This window comes from Lipophrys pholis, assembly GCF_963383615.2.
Source record: "Lipophrys pholis genome assembly, chromosome: 5".
NCBI lineage: Eukaryota > Metazoa > Chordata > Actinopteri > Blenniiformes > Blenniidae > Lipophrys > Lipophrys pholis.
In genome coordinates, this window is record NC_137628.1 from 31,397,482 (window position 1) to 31,415,352 (window position 17,871).

General features: G+C 40.4%; 1 protein-coding gene across 1 annotated transcript in view; it reads left to right on the top strand.

Annotated features, from left to right (window-relative positions):
• The window catches only part of LOC308109460 (dolichyl-diphosphooligosaccharide--protein glycosyltransferase subunit TUSC3-like), an 81,201-nt gene extending 64,180 nt beyond the window's left edge, over positions 1–17,021 (top strand). The window contains exons 8-10 of the mRNA XM_080463029.1: positions 2,153–2,227; positions 14,923–15,013; positions 16,739–17,021. Of these exons, the coding sequence (XP_080319155.1) occupies positions 2,153–2,227; positions 14,923–15,013; positions 16,739–16,754 (182 nt within the window). The 3' untranslated portion in view covers positions 16,755–17,021. The remainder of the gene's footprint in view (positions 1–2,152; positions 2,228–14,922; positions 15,014–16,738) is intronic.
• Positions 17,022–17,871: the final 850 nt, after the last annotated feature.

Genomic DNA, 17,871 nt, shown 5'->3' on the forward strand with positions numbered 1-17,871 from the left:
GAGACGGACAGCGGCTGCAGGTTACAATGAGGTGGGCCGCAGGTTTACTTTTTATCACATAACCTCCACTAAAACATGTCTCAAATAGTCTTGATCGACATTTATGTCTAAAACACAGGACAGCTTGGAGTAGTTATAACGTTTGTTTTCTGCCTTTTTAATGGAGGGTTGTACAAAGAAATAGTTAATTATGTTTCAGTTGATACAGTGATGATTGTTGATCTTAATTATGAGGATCTCATATTGTGACAACTGATAGCAAATTGCATCTCTGAATGCAGGTTTTCACTCTATAGTTGATAACTGATGTTATTTAATTTAGATTCTTTTGAAACTAAATTACAGTTTTGAAGTTGAATTGATTTGGAAAGGAGTGAGAATCTCATGCATGCAGACTCACAGACCAGGCTCTGTTATATGATTACAATATCATGCTCTTCCATAGTTTTAGTCAATCCACGAATACGGTTTGTTTTCCAGGACTGTACTATCACACTATAGCTTTCCACAGCCACCCACACTGCCACTTTTGATGCTTCAGTTTCGTGGCTGGTTTTTGTGTCATGTCTTCTACCATATCATCATGAGGCTGCATCCATTTCTGCACTGTATCTTCCCGCGTGGCAGTCTGTGTTTGTGCGCCCCATCAGGGTTTGTTCAGTTACATGGATTTGTATTCCGAGCATGCTGGAGAGAGAAATCTGTAATTAGGCTCTGAGCCGTGAGAGGCTGCACTCGCAGTCATTTCAGAGAAGCTCAGGTGTTGAAGGAAGCCCTCTTTGCTTCTGTTAAATAAAGATGCTCACATTAATGTGTCAACTCTCAAACTTGAAACAAAAAGACTATATTATTTTCCTCAATTGTTGTTCTGTTGGTTTTTTTATAGTGTGTGATCGGAAACTTTCCAGCTATATTTGTTTTAACGTTTTAACAAGATTCTTATCTGCTGAGAATTAGTTTTATATTCCTCTCTCTGATTATGCACAAACTGAAATCATCTCTCAAACATTGTGACTCTTATCTGACTAATGTTTGAGCCGTGTTATTCCAGGTATGTTTGTGTTTGTCTTTTCCAAATCACAGTCTTACTTTCTGGATAGAAACCTTCAGAATAATGACATGTGCTTTAGGATGTGCTTGTAAAAAAAGATTAGGCTAAAAGGCTATAGTGTGTGAGATTCCTTTAGGATACATCTTTCTCTCCTAATACTTAAACATTTGAAAGTAAACCCCTAAAATATCACCAGGTATTGTTAAAGATTTATGAAACTCTCGAGTATGAATACTATTTCAGGGTGTAACCTTTAAACATTAGTCACACATTTACATCACAATGAGGAACAATAAACACGCTGCTTGTTTGTTAAAGAATGCATTCATCAGACTTGGACAATGGAAAGTAAAAATCCTGACAAGTACTACTGCCCGTGTACTTTATGCATGTAGGTGCATTTGTGAACCTTGAATAAAAGATCTTTTTCTTTTTTTTTTTTTATGATCCAGTAATATAAAGATTTTGTTGACTACAAGTAAACAGAGAACAGAATAAATATCTCTTTTTAACCTATTAATGAGGTCTCTAAGAGAGTGTGTGTGTGTGCGTGTGCGTGTGGGTAAAAATAAATTGTGTTGGGGTGCAGTTTTCTTATTCCTTTCCCGGTTTGTTTAAAGAGTTAACTTTTTTAGAGAAATCCAATGAACTGGGGGTCTGTTGTGATGTTTTCCCGGCAAAGGTGAGCTATCACTGCGACGTCGGACTGCAGCTTCAACTCTTTATTTGGTTTGTTGTGACTGCAGATGTGATGGGACCTTATGTGCTTTTTTAAGCAAAGAAAAATCACAACATGGGGAGGCGGGGGGTGAAAAGTGAAATTTCTTGTTATAATTCCTCTTCACAATCCTCAAAATGAGCCGTTTCAGCTCTACACACAATTTCAACACATCACAGGAGTGCACCTTCATGTGCTGACCACTGCATGCTGTACATACGTGTACCTGTATGTACATACGTGTACCTGTATGTACATCTATGTATATCGGCTTTTCTGCGAGTGTGTGTGCGCTCCGGTGTTTCTCCCTCGGTCAGTCTCTGTTTCCAGCTTCTTCCTCTCTTTCAAGCTCTTGTGTGGTTTCCTTGACAACCTTGTCCCAGATGCTGCGATCACCATGGGGATGGTGCTGCTCAACGAGGCTGCTACCTCCAAGGGAGACGTTGGCAAAAGGAGAAGTAAGTTTGCATTGCACCTTTTACAGTACAGTCCTTCCAGCTCTGAGCGGGGCTTCGAAGATGTTGAGGTCATTTCTGTGTTGGCTTGATGCAGGGAGGGGAACCGACACTTTCACAAGACGGGAGTTCAAATATCAAGTTTGAGTGACTTACTACAGAGAATCAAGTTCAAATTCAAAGGATTAAGCCAATAATGATGTTCTTAAAGCCAGATGCAAACAATGTCAGAGTTCCACTGGGCTGGAGATGGTACAGTCCTCTCTCCGCCACCTGGAGGCTTCCAGAGATTTACATCCACAATCCATCATTGCAGATGTAGGGATTTTCATCTGGTACCATTTATATGGTGATGATCGATCATGATTCATAATTAACAAAGATGGTTATTTTATTGAGAATATAATCTGATCTGTATCAGATACCTCGGGAGACCACCTGTTTGGTAAATAAAGTTTATTTAAAAAAAGGAACACCGGCCCTGAGACTGGTATTCTGTGTCCACCTTGTATATTAAACTAACATCCTTGATACGCTGCCGTGTACACGTGTGGCAAAGCATCTCTCTTCCACTAGAAAGTAATCCACCATTCTTCAGCTTGCAGGTTCAGACTGGCCTGTCATTAATTTGTATTAATCGTCAATACAATCCAGCAGGGTCGGACAGGTCAAACTCGGGGCCATCACGGAGAGACAGGCTGCCACATTTAAAGTCCCCAATGAACTGTGGGAGGACATTTATATACCTGGAGAAAAACCTCCCCACAGGAAGATCATGCAAACTACAGATTGAAAATCCTCCAAGCCTTTACTCAAACTGAGCACGTCTCATTGTAAAGCTAAAATGCTAAAAGTTACACCACTGCAGTCTCACAATGGACGGACTATCATCTCATGTTCCTGTAAACACTGAAGCCTAAATATATGATGCAGTTTGTGGAAACAAATGTTTTTTGATCTCTCAATTTCTCTGCTAACTGCAAATGAATGTTAACCAAGACATCAAAACCAGATTGTACCTTCCTCTATTGGACAAATAGAGATCTCAATACTATATAATGCATTGATGAGCATTTCTGAGCCGCCTTATGAAACATTCATCTGAACCTGAGCTTCCTGAGAGGACTGAAAGTAAACTGCTGATATCTTGAACAGCAAATCAGTTTATTTTCATAACTCTCCTTGGAGTGGTCAGCAGATTGGAGACCCAAGGCTTTGTGTCTGACTGCCCGACCTCCAACCTGTGGAATGTATAAAACAATCACACGTTGGAAGCTCAGACACTTGCCATTTTTAAGCTTTTGTTCATTTTCCAGAAAGCTTGAACACACATACACTTTCAGACTGGAACACTATTAAAGTGAAATACCCTCGAATAGCTTGAATTAGGTACCAGACTCAGGATGAGGGAGACTACGAGAGGTGATTATACAAATCAAATAACCATGTTTCTTCCATGTATGACAAATGTTTTCATACTATCGGAAACAAACACAAAATGTCACCAAGTATAGGGATTGGTTGCCTGAGGAAAGGTTGTTGTTTTTGTTTTTCTTGTTATCTTTGACCTGCTCCACCTCTTTATTTATTGTCTTTAAGATAAAATGTTCATTCCAATATATGGGAACTGTGTGTGAGGTTAATGTAGAAAGATAGATTTGAGCTGCCTTTATGGAAATGAGCATGATTTGGTCACATTTGTTCATTTTCTACATGAACACCACATGGCCAGAAATTGCAAATGAAATCCAGCTGGGTCTCTCTGATCTGTCCGGTAAACAGCAGAAGATTCAAGGACAGAAAAAAAATAATGTTAATTACTCAATTTGCACTCACAATCTGCTTGAAATTAACAAGTGATTTACAACAGCAGCGACTAATTATGCAGCCACCAACGACACAATTTGCAAGAGAGAGAACATTTAATGGCTCAGGGCGACAATGACCAGCGAGCTCGGAAGATCTGAACTGATGTTGAGCTGGGTTGAAATGAATGCCGTCAGAAACATAGTACTCCAATCAGAGAATGGAGTTAAATTCATTTAGCTGTGACGAACAGTGGTTTCTTATGCTCAATAATAAGAAAAAAAAATCTGCATCATCAGAGCGACGTCACAACAACCCAAAGTGATGATGCCAGAGATTGTGAAATATCTAATAGAGTGATATCGCTCTTCGTTCGCTCACAGCTGCTTGCCTATTTATAAAAGTCCTCCTAAACTACAAGAGTTAGTTTGTTGCGGTTCAGTTGATATGTTCATGGTCATGCATTTGTCTTTTATAGTATTTATATCCATGCACAAAAAGTAAAGAAATGTGTGTGTGCTGCAAGAGGCCCTGCTTGTCTTCTGATGGACAGTATGGGAGTGCACGTAACGCCACAGGTGAAAGAGAAAATAAAAGCTTGCAACTCCAAACCTGCCATCATCCCTGGAGGATTAACCAAACTCCTCCAGCCACTTGACATCTCAGTGAACAGGAGCTTCAAGATGGCGTCACTGAGGGAGGAATGGATGGGGGATGGAGAGGTCAGCTTCACGCAGCCGGGAGGATAGCGCCGTGCAACTTTCCAGCTTAGTTATCTACTTGGTTATGTAGTTAGGTGCTCAGTTAAGAAGCAGACGGATTCAGCCTGTTGTTCGTGTGATAATAAGCATCTCATTAACGGTGAAGGACACCATTCAACCTCGGTGTGTTATTGTGTAGCTTGATTAAAGCACATACATATACATATTTTCTGCAGTTATCACACTAATACTTTCCAACTGTTATTAGATTAAACCAGCTCTTAAAATTAAATGAGTTTTCTTTGAAATGATTAGATTTGCTTGGTTTTACTGGGTTGGATTGAAGCCTCTTGCACACTGGTGTGTTGTGATGTTTGACAGACCTGTTATGGAAGGCACCACAGTGGTGGGGAACATGCATTTGTGAGATGTGCAACAAATATGTTCTGAGTAGGTAGACCCCATGAAGTTTGTCAAATCTCTGCCAGTGCCAAACAGCTTTTCTTTGCTATTGCTTTTGACTCTTGTTAGGAGCTTCTCCCCGGTGTTTGATTGGTACCCCCACCGCAGAGAAATAGCAAGGGGAGAGTTTTCAAACGGTTTCGATCCCATATCTGTAAAGTCTGGGACCAAATCAACCATCCAAGATGACACAGAGCAGTTTATCAGAGACTTTCTCTAGAATGGTGGAGAGGATGCAATAACCTGCCAGCAGTCCTGAGCTCAACCTCATCCAACAGTCGAGGGATGGGCTTGATTGTGCCGGAGTGACCTTCACAACAGTTTCACAATTCAAGGATTCAAAATTGTTCAGCATTGGGGGGAAGATGTGTCAGTTTTTTACTCCTATACTCATCTCAACAAATGCCTGTTGTTTACAAACCATTTAAAAAGAAAATGCTCAAACGTTCCATTGGTGTAAGATTTACTGCCAGGAAGTCATAGTTTAACAAATAATGTACCAGACATAAATGTTCCTACCTTTTTCTGTGTAGTTTAGACATTTTTAAATAGAATTGTTTCTGAGCCAATCTGGCACTTTGGAATCTTTTCCAAGTCAGAACAAGCACATAAACACAGAAACAGTAATGTTTCTTTTGTTCACTCGTCACGCTGAAGGCATGCCTTGGTTAACGGACCTTTCTAGTCCTCCTTTAAATTATTCAGCAGAATTCCATTATTTATATCTGAGGTACCTGCAATCATGAAGTCCAATAATTACAGTGTACCAGTGCTAAAACAATGTCTCTTGCTTGAGGTCTTTGTTAGTCCCTCATGGGGGATGGCTTAACTATTGACCTTGAGGTGAGTTTGATTCCCACATGATGCACAAAGCACTTCAAGGTTAAAAACCACGTGGACAGTGCAAGTTGCAGTTAGATGCTCCGGCGACCCCTGTAAATGTGTAAATGGAGCAGCTGAATAGACACTTAAGTTTCAGATTTTTAAGGATGGCTTTGGACAGTGTATTGCATTCACGGTTAGGTGTTGGTCAACCATGGCTGGTTGAGCACAGATAAAAAGTACATGCATAGATATTAAGGCTGGGAATTTAATCTTGTTTGATTACAAGAGGAATCACATAAAAATTATTACACTCTACAATGTTTTCCACGGACAATCGAAAAGCCTTCGTTGGGTTCTGGATGTCTGTTTCCACCACCACTGAGGGTGCTGAGGGCCACAACTTTTTCAAAAGGACTCCTAAGTTGGAACATTTTGAAAAAACTCCGGCTCTGTGGAAATGGGGACAATGCAACCATTTTTTAAATGCTGCTCCTGCGCATGTGTACCACAGCCGTAGTGAAAACTTCATCTGCACATACTTGAGTAAATGGACAGTAATAATGGAGACCTCCAGAGTGGCAATAGACATAGAAATCCAACATGGTTGTCTGTCCGTACAAATGTTTACTCTCCATTGTTAAAGTTACTCTTCCAGAATCCACACATAAAAAAATGAACATTTTTGGGACCCAGTTTCAGTTGTTGATGGACATCTCTAATCCATTGTCAATACCTTTCTGAAGGAAATTCATCATTACACTCACACAAATGCTTGTTTTCAGCATTTAAATTTCATGGAAATTTGCCGCTCACGGGAACCCCCGAACTATCCGGAAGATCCTGTTTGTAAACTCCATCTCGCAAGATCTCGAGTCGCACGGAGAACAACAATCTACGATGTCTTTCACAACATTTAAGTTTATTGTCGTGGCTTGAAGACTCTTTCTTTGAAAAAGTCTGGCTTTTTTTAGGGTTTTTTTTTGGGCCAAATCGGTCACATGTTGATATTTTCAATTGAGCTGCTGTGACGCCATCTTTGATATCCCAGAAACCCTTGCTGCAGGTTTCCCAACATGGTGTAAGTTAGTAAAACAAACAGTTTGATGGATACAGATTCCAGTTTGCTTGTAAACACATCGACTTTGGTGTGATGAATTTGGGAAACTGCAGGTTGGAAATGAGTGTTGATGGTTGACTTTTCATGTATTGGTGGTTTATTCTCTGTGCAGGAGGGATATTTATGTGAAGTGTACGTTAAGATTTTTTCTGGTAGAGTAAATTCAGTATTTATAGTGTACTGGTCTCTGCTCGTGTGTGTGTGGTTTAATTACAAAAAACCCAACAGCATCCACTAGTGGCCCGACGTGAAAACTACATCGTTTTCAGCAGTTTTTAAATCTTGCAGTGTGAATGCCAAAACTTGTCTGAAACGAAAAAGCAAAAACTATGCATTTTCACTTAAAACGTCACATAAACAGGGAATTAATTGACTCTTTTTTTTTTTTCCAACTCTGACATGGTTGGATTGTCGGTGCACCTGAGAACGTTCCTTTCTGTTCCCGTCATAATGAAGCACGGCTTGTTGACTGCTGGGCTACGCTCATTGTTACCACCATATTGGATGAAGGCCTGCTTCACCTCCAGTATTATAAGTATAATAAAAAAGAAAGTCTTTACACCCTCCAAATTATCTCCAGTCACAACATTTTCTGAATATTTGTTCAGATGTAAAACTATTCATTCAACAAACAGTGGACATCCAAATATTTTCCTCTGGATGGTTTGATTCTTTCTGGGTGTTTTTCATGTTCCCTAGAAAATAGGTGCAAGCATTCACACAGCCCCTTAATATCTTAGGAGAGTTTCATTATAATCTTTAGATCATCAGAGCAGGAAAAGGATATTAGATGACCTGTGTTAGTAATTACGTCAAACACACACAGTTACACACGGGTGGAATTAGATTATTCAGTGAGATGAGAAAGCAACTTGAGAAGGCTTTCCATCGCCTCTCTGAGCCCACACACTCTGAGAACCATCACCGTCAAGAATCCAAATGCAAGATTATCACTGGCAAGCTCTTGAGATGTTCATGCTTGGCAATTATAATGATAATGACTTTATGACTACCTCAAGACTTGTTTTTTGTTCACTAATGTGTTCACATGGAAACACACATAAATACATACAGGGGCATGCATTCATATGCGCAAAGATAATTATCACCTGTTCACATTACTTCTGTGCTGTATATTTTCCAAACCGGTCTTCTTCCTCTTATTCTCATTCATCTTCACTACTACAGTTTTGTTTTCTTGTGATTTTGCTCATTTCTTTCATTTTTGTATTAAATCCCTAAGTTAACCTTCTTTTGTATGATTACTACTTTCTAATATAATAAATTAAAGAATCATGCAGATGGCAATATACTATTGCATGAGTGTACTTCCAGATAAATTAAAACATTTTATATCCCACACGGCACGCACAAACATACACACAAATGAAATAAGTGCATTATAAAGGGAACACAGATGATGGTCTTCTGCCGGTAACGGTGAGCGGATTAGGCTGAATGGAAGTGTAATCACTGCATGTGGGTGTTAAATCCCCGGCATGCAGCCTCCATACTGCTGACTGCAACTGCAGGAAGTTATCTGCTGCTGCCACAGGCAACACAAATCATCACAGCCGCTCCATTTCTCAACAGGGCAGAAACCAGATGTGTGAATGAAGGTCTAAAAGCTGCAGTATCAGTGGGTGGAGTTGGTGGGAGGAGGAGGAATCAGGAAAGTGTGATGATTGGCGAAAGAACATGATATCACAAAAAACCAATGAATTGATTATTATTATCATACTGACCTGTTTGAATGCCAACATGTGGTAGGTCCGTGTCCGTGTCCGGATGTCGGAGAGCGAAAAACCGGAAAGCATCCCTTTTTCGTTTTTCGTTTTACAATTGAAAATCGAAAAACGTAAATCGGATGGTTTCCAGTTTCCAGATATGCGTTTCTTAAACAAAAATCGGGAAATAATATACGAACGTAATTCTTTATTTGAAGTTTGATTTGTCGGAAAACCCGGAAGTGGAGTCTCTTCTTTGCTTGATGGGAGAGTAAACAACGGCGCATGGCGTTGCTGCCCCCTTCAGGCTGTCTGAGCTTCGAACCTGCCCACCAGTGGATTTAGATGTTTTTCCAGCTGCTGCAGTTTAAAAAAAAATTGATAAAAATGACACATGGTGGAAATAGATTGACTGGAGAGGGGCGAGGATTTATTAAACGTACCCTCTACTCCTTTTCACCTGCGTTAGCTTTTCTACTGCAATCTTTGTTTTTTCCTTATATTTATGTTTGAAATGAAACAAATGACAAAATAAATTCTTATTTTTCTTATGTTATTTGAAATAGCATGGAATAAATTTATAATTATTTCATTTCCCAGGTGTTGGTTAAATGTTTTTTTTTTAATTTATTGAATTCATGAACAAACCTTGTCTTAATATTGAGCCGCAAAACCGAAAAAAAGATTTAAGTAAAAATAGAAATCCCACCTTTTTTCAACTAACTTCATGGAAAGAGCAAATTCTCTCATTAAGAATGAATATTTAGTTCAAATCCCATGTTGCACTTTCTTGCTTTGCTTTGTGGTTCCCTGCTGAGCCGGATGAGGAGCTGCAGAACCTCCAGAGAGGACGGAGGGTCGCCACTCGCTGGCAGGAAGGACTCAACCTGGCAACAAGGTCTGAGACACAGAACCTGGCAACCCCATCCTGCAGCCTGAGGAACTCTTCATCCTGCTAATGTGTCAGACACACCTTTATTTTATACTTGACTGATATTTATCTACAAAGTTGTCAGGAGTATTTCCTAGTAAAAACCTCAGGAGACAGAATACTCAGGAAGTTTAAGAGATTTGATCACATTAGTCTCTTAAGAAGAGACAAAGTCAAAGTACAACCTTGGAAATAAACAACAAAAGTCATGCATACATGACAATTACATTTTGTTGGAGCTCATTTTAATATAATTCCAATTTTAGTTCAACAAACTTAACGGCTCACAGTAAGAAAAACATACAATCCTTCCCCAAATCCTTTCAATGTGACGGTTCTGAAATTAAAGAAAATGGATTTGCATTTCACAAATAACCTCTGAGTGCATGTAAACAACAACAAAAGATTTAAATGCATGATAAAGTAAAACTTTTTTTTTTTAACAATACCATTCCTGCAAAGCAACATAAAATGTAATCATCAGAATATTAATTATCAGAGCTTGAAAGTTTCACTAAGTAGCGCTCAGAAAAAGAAGAGCAACAAAGAAAAACGTTTCATTTAATGTGACTGAGCTCCGGGGACAATCTGTGCTGCTTCTGACAGCAGGGGGCGCTGTGAGGCTGCAGGCAAATCAATGAAAAGACGCGATTTTAATCATGTTCTGTATATTAATTAATCTGGTACAACGCTGCTCACCTCAGCAGGTGAAGCAGCTTCAGCTTGGTGGTGATGCTCCGTCATGTAGGTGGAGAAGCTCTGCTGGAGATCATGTAGGTGGAGAAGCTCTGCTGGAGCGCCATGTAGGTGGAGAAGCCTCGCTCTGCTGGAGCTCCATCGTCACACATTTCTCCCTGAAACTCTAATTTCACCCGCAGTCCTGCCGTTGGGGACCATGTCCACTGTTACGTCCAAAGACATTTTAAAGTTTTTAATCATTTAATTTATACAAGAACATCACATTTTAAGACGGGAGACGGCTCCTCTCCCGTTTTTCGTTTCCAAATATCAAATCGAAAAACGAAAATGGGATGGTTTCCGGTTTTTCGTTTTCCGACATCAAAATGAAAATCTAATGGCCGGAAGGTTCACGGACCGTGGTCGCCTACAAGACTGGAGTCCAGAACAACAGGATCTCATTAGTCAAATGCAATTTACATATTTAACTGGGATGTCATTATTTTATTTTATTGAAATATGAAACAAGCCCTGTCTGTGCATCCATTTCCTTCAACTTCTCTACGGTCTCTGTGAGCTTCGTATGGGTGGAGGCAGGCTACACCTTGGACAGGTCAAGAATCCATCACAGAGCAAAACCGTCACACCGATGAGAAATATGGAATTCACCTCAAACTAATGTTTTTTAGAATGATGGGAGGAGACCAAGTACCCAGAGAAAACCCTGACATGCAGATTCCAAACCGGGATGGAGCTGTCATTTATGATGAAGTTAAGAAAAGTCATAATTGTAAACTACAATCTTTTTCACAAGCCTGCACTTGCAGAAGATTTCTTATTGAAAGATGGATCCCCATAAGGCAGTGGTTCCAATGTGAGGCGTTGCACATGTCACAGGTAGAGCATAAAGCTTTCTGTCTGAGGATGTCAAACTAAATCTGCACATGTTGGAAAAAAGTGTAAAATCCAGAGCAGACATTTGAAAGGATGACTTTTGTCTGATTGCTCACATTAATATCAATAATATTTTGGCAAATGGTGACAGAAGTCGTCGTCCACAAGCCTTTCTCATTAATAAACTATAAAATGACAACAAAAGTTTTAAAGGTGTGAAATACTCCTTAAAAAATGTGCAATGTACCTTCGTTTTGTTTCTTATTTATTAAACTGTTTTGTAACCACATCAATAGATGTGATGCAATAATAGAGATGATTCACTCAAGTTCCACAAACTGCAACCTGAAGATCTGACTTCCTCCAACTTTAACTTTTTCTCCTGGAACATTCATGGTTCAGGTCATTTTTGAAAGAATGTCCATGACGATCTGCTTTCTTTGGTGTTTAAGTATCTGGCATCGCAGTCAGCTTTGCTTTTGCAATTCAGATCTCCACTTGTGCAGAAATCCTTTGGCCACAAAGCAGCAAACCAAAGCAACGCTGCCGAGGAATGAAGAACATCTCTGAACATCTCCATCGTAGGACAACACAAGGTTCCCCCATACTTGAAAACCATTATTCCCGTCCCAGTGTTATGGTCCATTGTAGTATAATCTGTAATCAGGAGCCAGCCTTTGGATTCAGCAGTGTGATCAATATGCCAACCTGAGCAGAGTACTGCTCCAGCACGAGCTGCAGGAGTTTAACTAGTCCAGCGCTGCACTGTGAGCTGGTTTATCTGGAAACTCAAAGTCCTATTGACACCAACTGCAGATTGGTTGTGGCTTGTTGACCCGGACATTAGGAAACTTTTGATCACTGTTCCATAGAAGAACCGGCCCAACAAGATGTTTTTCTTTTTTAATGTTTGGAGTCTCTGACACTTCAGCATTTGACAGATTTTACATCCCAGCTGGAATCATGAAGGTGATTTCACCACAGCGGAAGACACAATCCCAATCTATCAATCTACTCACTCGTTGGTTGCAGCCATCATTGTCTGGACGATAATTACATTCTGATGACGTGACTCAGCCGGGTCAACATTTCCAGCATGTGCAGTTCACAGCCAATTAAAGTTGTTCACAGTGACCCTGCAGCCACAGCGTGAGGTTCACACTCCTGGGTTGTCAGATTTAGGTGAAAATGGCTTCAGAGGCCAGCGTTGGTTCTCTCTCCCCATGATTGTGGAGTACAGGTGCAACGGAAGGACTAAACGCGCTTCGCTTCTTGAATATATACTCAATTATCAGCAATTATTTGTTTCTCACTTAAGTTCTGTCAGAGTTGGTTAAAATGGTCAAACTGGAGACAAAGGGCATGACAAGCCTTCACTATGTATGTCATTCTGTAACTTCACAAAATAAACTCCAAGCTCCTCTTGGTTCAGCAGTTGACTGTGAAAACAGTAACGCTGGTGGAGGATTTTACCTGCAGATGGAGGCACTTTGTCCTCTGCAGCCGGCTGCTGATCAAACTATAAACTGAACAAACCATTTAGTGCCTCAATCTATTCATATTTACCTCTTTAATGAGATCAGCTTAACTTAATGTGTTCCTTCCTGCTACTTGGGAATCGTAAATGTTTTTTTTGTTTTTTTACCTCAGCCAATATATTGTGATTTGAACTGAGCCAAATCACCTAGTGACATGGAGGATTACCACCTTTGTCACTGAGGGGAATCATACAGATTAACCAACTTGTCATTTGGCCAAGGTCATAAATCACTTAGCGTATTAGCATATTAGCATGCTCGGTGCCAGAGCGTCATTATCCACAAACGCATACCAAGATCTCTCAGTCATAATTGATGAGCGAAGGGAAATGTGTCCCTCTATACTTAATAAAGACGCACAGACGTAACACTTACACACTCGGGGCCACATATGAAAATGTGGTCGTTCAGGAAACACGGGGCCATGAGGGCCCTCAGTGGAGACGCCCTCTCAAATATCCATCATTGTCATTTAAGCTGCTGAGTCTCTGTACCGCAGGATTGTCTTCCAACACCACAGGAGCTTGAATTAATCGGCAGCAATGACTCCCATTTAACAGGAAACTGAACTCTCACCTCTTACTAAGTACTGTATTTAAATGGAATAATGACTCTTCACCCTTGCTGCTGTTGCCCTTTGCTGTTCAGAGGTGTGAAGAAAGACCAAAACACTTAGTGTGTTTGCATATGCAGGTAGCTACAGTCTGCAGGAGATGGATTACTACTGGAGTGTCAAGTCACACACACACACACACACACACACAGCTCTGTCATGGCGTAAATCCTAAGATTTGTATGTTGAATTGTAAATCTTGGATCTACATAGATGGTGAAAAGCAGAAAGCGCACAAATCATGGAGCAGCTGACACTAAGCAATGGCTGCTTCAGTGTGTGTGCATCACTGACCACACACACACACACACACACACACATACACACACACACACACACCTCCAAAGACCTCGGGTTTGCAGGTACAAACTGACATGAACATTTTATCAGCCAAATCGTTTATTCTAACTTTCCCTCTCTTTCCTACACACACACACACACACACACACACACACACACACACACACAGTGAGAACGAGAAGATATCTCACTATTTAGTCTCCAGCAGAGGTACTCATCCTAATCCCTGATTAACAATATCAGTCGGTGGTGACAGTTTAATTTAACACAGTGCTTCTCAAGGATTAGCTGCTGCAAGTGCATGTGTGCAAAAAAACAACTTCCATGCACACACACATTATTCCCATGCAGATTAAAGATCATGCCTATGTATATTTCACTTTAGAATAGCCACCGAGGAAATAAGATGATAATGGCTTCAAACAGTTTTCTGCACCAAGGCAGAGTTGATAATGAGAAAGAGGCAGGCAGCACATGTTGAGCAATTTTATAAATAAAGCTGGATATTAAAGAGTCTTGTTTCCCATGACGGCGAGCACCAGGTGTTGGTTTGTGTCCTTCCTGCAAACACTTTGGGAACTGTCTGCTACTCTTTTCATGTCTTCATTTAATCGTGTGTGTGTGTGTGTGTGTGTGTGTGTGTGTGTGTGTGTGTGTGTGTGTGTGTGTGTGTGTGTGTGTGTGTGTGTGTGTGTGTGTGTGTGTGTGTGTGTGTGTGTGTGTGTGTGTGTGTGTGTGTGTGTGTGTGTGTGTGTGTGTGTGTGTGTGGACTACAAGCAAGAAGACGTGCTCTTAGCGTGTACCGTGTCTAAACCATGCCAGCAGATTCAGTTTGAACGGAGATCAAACACAGAGTTGCATCAGCGGCTGTAATGTTCATGGAATGAATGAAATGTTTTCCTTCAGCCAGGAATCAAATCTTCTCAGGCTATTTTATAATCACTATTCTTCCTGTATCAGGGAGCTTCCAGGTCCTACAAAGATTTGAACTTGAATCAGACATTGAGTGAATTCAGCTACAAAGATTGTCATGTTAACGGTTTGTTTCTCTTTTTAAATGTTATTTACTTCCAACCTAATTACTTTACATGTGTTTTCTCTTGCAGTCATCTGCCTGGTTGGTCTTGGCCTGGTGGTCTTTTTCTTCAGTTTTCTGCTCTCCATATTCAGGTCCAAATACCACGGATACCCCTACAGGTAACCGCAGTTCCACCGGCGTGCAGATGCTTGCATGCCAGCTCACTGAACAGTTATTCAAGCACAATATACAAGCATGCAATAAATCTTAAAATCACTGAAGTTGACATAAAATCACTGCAAACTTATTGCAGACACGGTGCAGAAATGCAGGCCAGAACAGAATCCATCCATTCTCATTATTCCTTTGATTTAAGGACAGCAGCTCGATTGGAAACAAAAAGCCAGAGCCTCTCAGGAGTCGCTCTGCCACCTTGATGCTCTACAGTGTTTTTAAAACATGTTCACCTCTTCACACCGATCATTAAACATCACTGTGCTGCCAAGGATGTGTTCTAAAGGTTGTGAATATGTACGGCACTAAAACCCAACTGCTTAGTGAGCCGGAACGGCCATTTGGTTCCACTTTAAGCTAAAGGTCAGAAAACCTAAAGACATAAGCAGCTGCAGAGGCTCACCTCTGGAGTCTGGAGGGTTGGTCTTCTTCACCCGGGGGATCATTTGCTGTCATGGAGCCTGAACCTTGTCTTCACTGGAGGGACCTAAAATTACTATTGTTATTATTATACTTCGTGCATTAATGGATTCTTAGTAAATATTGTGTTTCATGAATATTCTTGACATTTTCTGTAAAAGTTTTCAGCTAATTGAACTTTTTGTTGTCTGTTTAGACGACAACAGTTCCAAGTGAAGACGGGAATCTTGGGGGGTCCGTTTACATGACAGTTTTACTTGGAGCCACTGAAAACGCAACTTTTTGAAAATAGCTCCCAAGTTTAACTTTTTGAAAACACTGACTTTGTTGACATGGAAACGCTGGAAAACACTGCTTCTGCACATGCTCAGTAGACGGACGATAACAATGTCTGCCTCCAGAGTGTCATGACTCTGTGTTCTCCTGGACGTGGTGCTTTTATATTGGAGAGTCACTTGATTGATGATCACAGTGATGTCCTTGTTACATCATTGTTAATATTTATAAAGCATGTGTGTGTGGTTTCATGACTAAAACAACCAACAGTGCCAACTAGTGGCCTGATATGTTTACTACATCATTTGTGGTGTTTCAGTGTTTCTTGCCGTCTAAATTCCCCCAAAAAAAAGTTTTATGTGAACCATTGTCCTGTAGACGGAGCCTAATTCGATAAAACAAGGATGATTTCAGTGAAAAAGCCGAGTGTCCCCCAGTTTCAGTTGAGCTGCTGTGTCCTGACCAACACGGAAAGAAAATCCCTTTTTAATAAAGACGTCACAGACCGATATCTAGAAAACACTCTTAGACGACTTACAGCACCAATACTAATAGTACACTATGCAATTTAAAAAAAAAAAAAAAAAAAAGTATGTATGATGAATAGTTTATTTGCAACTCAGAATGTATGTCTATAAAGGACACATGAATTGAGTGTAATAACATCGTACGCTTCACTGCGTCTTATTTTACTTCTTATTTATCATTGAAGTGTTTTGAATGTTGGAAATATGCAACTCTTCAGTTTCCCTCTTCTTGACAAATATGAATGCACGTGTTCCTGATTACATGCTTCCACAGGCTGTTTGAACTCGCAGGAACATTTTCTAACAAGATAATCAGCCACAGGTTGTGAAAAGGCTCTTCTCTCTTTTGGGGGCTTTGACAAAAATCTCAAGTCAAAACAACAAAATTATCTCTTCTCTCTCTCTTTCTGTCTATACTCTCCATCTAATTCTCTTCTGACTCACTAGCTTCCTCATTAAGTAAGAAAGAGACAGAAGGGGAGGAGAAGAGGAGCTGAACATACTTGAAGAGGAAGAAGTGTCACTGTTGAGCCTAAAGTGCATGGTGGGGTCTCTCTTTATGTCTTTTTTATTTGGATTCATTTCTATCATCAGAGGTCTTCAAGTGGAATAATGGAACCTGAAATTTCTTTTCTCATACACTGGAAAATAAAAACAAATGTTTGACATGCCTCTGCTCGTTATTTCTCTATGATTTCTTCTGGCAGGTGAATATTCATTAAACCGATTCAAAAATACACATTTCGGATTTGTTGATGATTCGTGACGAAATCAGGAGTTAGAACTAAGGTTGAGTAGAAAATCCTCTGTGAAACACATTTCAATGCTTTTTATATCAGACTCTTCACATTGAAAGCCAACAGCAGTTTTCCTTTTTTTTTTTTTTTTTTTTTTTTTTTTTTCTTTTCTTCGCCCTTGTCCTGTTCGGCAGCTTGGGCCAACAATATGATGTGATTGAGAGCCTTCGGAGTCAGAACAGATTTTGGTCTAGCAACAGGGAGAGACCTGGAGTCTCCTCCTGTTGCCTTCTCCGTCAGAAGATGGCATGGCTGCCGTACACGACCGGGGGGGAACGCTCAAAGAGAGAGAGAAGAGAAAAGAGAGAAAAAGGTTGAGGGAGGAGGGAGGAGGGGGGAGGGGGTAGGGGGATAACATACAATATCCTTGTTGTGCTACATATATTATTTGCAGTTATCACACTGATCCAAATATTTTCCAACTGTTTTTGGATTAAACCAGCCTGAGCAGCTCTATCTAGACAGTAAAATGATTTCTTAGATTAACCAGCCTGAGCAGCTCTATCTAGACAGTAAGATGATTTCTTAGATTAACCAGCATGAGCAGCTCTATCTAGACAGTAACATGAAGCAGGAACATGAATTAACAAAGAGGTGACAACAAAAGAGGAACATGATTTTTAAAGTTTGAACAAATGATGATAGAGAACAAGCAACTTCAGAAGCACCTTTAGTGAGGAGTGGAAGTGTGTGTGTGTGTGTGTGTGTGTGTGTGTGTGTGTGTGTGTGTGTGTGTGTGTGTGTGTGTGTGTGTGTGTGTGTGTGTGTGTGTGTGTGTGTGTG